This window comes from Benincasa hispida, chromosome 4 (genome assembly GCF_027475165.1).
Source record: "Benincasa hispida cultivar pf3 chromosome 4, pf3_genome.v1.1, whole genome shotgun sequence".
NCBI classification, from domain to species: Eukaryota; Viridiplantae; Streptophyta; class Magnoliopsida; order Cucurbitales; family Cucurbitaceae; genus Benincasa; species Benincasa hispida.
Window position 1 is genome coordinate 69,345,327 of NC_143481.1, and position 3,267 is coordinate 69,348,593.

At 37.5% G+C, this 3,267-nt stretch overlaps 1 protein-coding gene across 2 annotated transcripts; it reads right to left on the minus strand.

Moving 5' to 3' along the window:
• Positions 1-244: 244 nt before the first annotated feature.
• LOC120076701 (uncharacterized) lies at positions 245-3,059 on the minus strand. Of its 2 annotated transcripts, none has more exons than XM_039030599.2 (2): positions 1,722-3,059; positions 245-613 (listed from the first exon to the last, which is right to left on the minus strand). In XM_039030599.2, the coding sequence occupies exons 1-2, from the start codon at positions 2,703-2,705 to the stop codon at positions 485-487; spliced, it is 1,113 nt and encodes a 370-aa protein (XP_038886527.1). In that variant the 5' UTR covers positions 2,706-3,059; the 3' UTR covers positions 245-484. The 2 variants fall into 2 exon arrangements, with proteins under 2 accessions (XP_038886527.1, XP_038886526.1); XM_039030598.2 differs by having other exon boundaries at positions 245-616.
• Positions 3,060-3,267: the final 208 nt, after the last annotated feature.

Consider the following 3,267-nt stretch of genomic DNA (forward strand, 5'->3'; position numbering starts at 1 on the left):
AGATAACAAGCCATAGATACCAGCAACAACCAAGGATTGAAGTAAAGGGTTCAGTGGGCTGGTGGCCCAATCCCATAAATCGGCTACCAAGTTAAGTTGCCTGACGATGTACATGCCAATTAATCAAATAAAACAATTCAAATAGATTCTAAAGGAAATGGGAAAAGAATATGAGAAAGTTCAGAAATTGCTCAATGTTTAAGAAACTTATACATCTCCACCTCTGGAATGGAATCTATAAATCTTATCATCCAAAAATCTAGATATATTTAAACGTAATTGTTGAAATAAAAGTACAGTGGATGTGGAAGAGGCTTAGATATTCATTTACACACAAATCATCGCAAAAAATAAGAAGAAAATAGCTTCCTATGAACTTCAAATGTAAAATAGCTTCCTATGAACTTCAAATTTACATATCTTATGACAGATGCAGACCTCCGACATCTCAAAATAGTTTAAATTTTCATGAATACAAGAAACTTCATCTCGTACTCATGGCAGGCCAAGAATTTCCACCTGCACCTGTCAATGAAGCTCTCACCACAGGCACCCGTCTCACCATCGAGAAGGCCTCATTCAAACGTGCAGCCTGATCTGCAAACTGTGCAACCTTCTACAAAAAGTTGTGTACCAGTATAAGTTTTTCTCATTATTCAATCAAGTTTTGCAGACTATGAAATGGATTTGTATGTCAAACCCTACAATAAACTAACATATGGGAAGGGACAAAACCTCATTTTTCACTCAATGACTCAAAATGAGGAAGTTATACATCGAAGAAGGCAATAAGCCTGTAGCCTGTAGGCTAACAAGGTTTCATTCAATAATCCAACTGCATCCCAATCTTTAAAAGTTCTAATTGGTTCTACCATGCTTTCAGATTTATTGGTTCTGCCATCTCATCAGAACCAAAAAATCTGAAAGCATGGTAGAACCAATTAGAACTTTTAAAGATTGGGATGCAGTTGGATTATTGAATGAAACCTTGTTAGCCTACAGGCTACAGGCTTATTGCCTTCTTCGATGTATAACTTCCTCAGAACCAAAAAAATCCAACCCAGAGGGTTTGCAACTCTCTGTACAACCCTTGAGTTTTGGCATTAAATCATCTGAAGTTCCTTCCCCAAATGTTCGATCAAAAGCAGAAAAAACGTACCAATGGCACTACTAAAGGAGTCAAGTTTCTTGGCACCTGCTACGGGGGTTCTTCTTTAGCAAGAATAATGAAAATAAGGTAGTTTGAGAAATAACAAAATTTGGTTAGTTTCTTGATTACCAGGTCCAAAAACATTTTTCTCAAACAATTTACAATGGCGGAACTTGTCTATGTTGACAAATATAGGCAACCCAGATAATCAATATAGTTCACATCAATTTCAACACAAAAATCACAATTAAATAGAGAGCATTTATGATGGATCACAGGCACGTCCAATGACAATCAAAGATCTAAAATATTCTTCTTCCAAGAAAGAAGTTTCGTTGAGAGGAAAGCTACCCTATTGAAACAATCAAAAGCTTAGAATAACACCATCTAAATCACAAGAACAACATCCCAGAAAACAAATTATGCTGCTCAGAGTTGAACTGAGATCTCCAAACATGTTAAATCACTGATTGACCCAAAACTACATTACCTACTTCCAAAGAGGCAATTAAACAAAAGAACTTCAGCCAAGTATTCAAGAATATGATAATCGAAAGAAGCAATAACTAACCTTATCAACCACAGCAATCTTCAAGTGAAGGCTTTTGGCTTTCCTCTTCATCTTATACAATCTACGTCCCAATATCACCATTCCCATGAAAGCAGCAGCCACAGAAATGGACCATGCAGGGCTAGCCCTTAAAAAGCAGTACCTCAAAACCTGAAAAGGAACCTTCCACCACACAACCCTCCTCCTCTGTGCCTCTAACTCACCAGATTTCGCCTCTACTTTCACTTCTTCAATTGCCATTGCTACATCTATTTTCTCACTCAAATCTCCATTTCCCCCACCCAAATTATCGTTCAAAATATCATTTACACCATCTACACGATCGCTGCCTGCATCGCTCCCTTTTCCATCGTCTCCAGACTTCGTGGCAACTGACTCATTTCCACTCCAATTAGAATAAGAGTCGTCCAAAATCTCATCTTGGCTCTCAATTTCTTCACTAGATTCTTCGGATTCCGTTGGGTTATACATGTCCTTCCCAGAGAGCGATTCATCTCTGGCAACAAGAAGAGAGCCTTTCAGTTTACCATCATCGGCCTCTTGTTCATCCAAATTCTCGGCGTCGGTTGAAATTTCTTCAAAACCTGTTATGCTTTTCGTAATATCTGGGAGACCGTTCGCATGAGATTGGTTCAATTCATATTCCTCCAAAGGGTCGTCTCCCAACTCGAACCCTAATTCACTCCGACAATTCCGATTCTCCGAAGCAGAATCAATGGAGCTGAGGTTTTCTGATTCGACCAAACAGCCATTGCTTTCAGTAGGCTTCAGGGCAGTCTTAGTCTTTGCACTGGGTTCGTGATTACGAAGAGAGAAGTAATCCAACCAGATTGTGCTTCCTGAGCCTGAATCGCCTTCAATTTCCTGAAAAAACCTCGAGTTCGAATCGGGAAAATTGGAGGAGCAAAGTTGGGGGAAAGTGTGGTCATACTCATGGAGAACCTCCCAATCCTGGAATTCGGTTGCTGAATCCTCATTCTCCATGGCGGTGGCTTCTGGAGAATCACGATACGATAAGGCCAACGCTATCTACAATCTTCTATAACAACGAAAATTCATTGAAAAATAAAAATGAGGTAACCCACTAGAAAGGGAACGGCAGTTATTCCTTGTTCGTCGTTGCCGGAACATCACTCTTTCTCCAACCCTTCTGTTAGAAAGAAAAGATCTCTTTTATTCCCTCTTACTTTTCCGTTTTGTCATAGAAACTGCAAGTCTGTACTATAAAATTCAAATCAAAATTATTCAACTTACCATACTCCTCCATTCTTAAAATCTTCCATACAAACTAATATTATCGCTGGTGGTTAAGGGGAAAAAAAGTACATGGATATTGTTGGATATTTTTATATTTTACAAACATTTATAAAAGATATTGAAAATATTCAAGGATATATCAATCAATTATTTATATCGGATATTTTTTTAAGTCGTGAAATTTATAAAATTTATTTAGACTAATAATTAAGTTGTTATTACTATCAAACTAAGTTATGGATATTGTTAGATATTTTTATATTTTACGAATATTTATAAAAGAAGTTGG

Excerpts from the sequence above, each read along its gene's own strand:
- LOC120076701 (XM_039030598.2), bottom strand. The coding sequence starts at position 2,705 with ATGGAGAATGAGGATTCAGCAACCGAATTCCAGGATTGGGAGGTTCTC. Across the intron at positions 617-1,721 it reads AGATTGCTGTGGTTGATAAG|AAGGTTGCACAGTTTGCAGA; the intron begins GTTAGTTATTGC and ends AACTTTTTGTAG.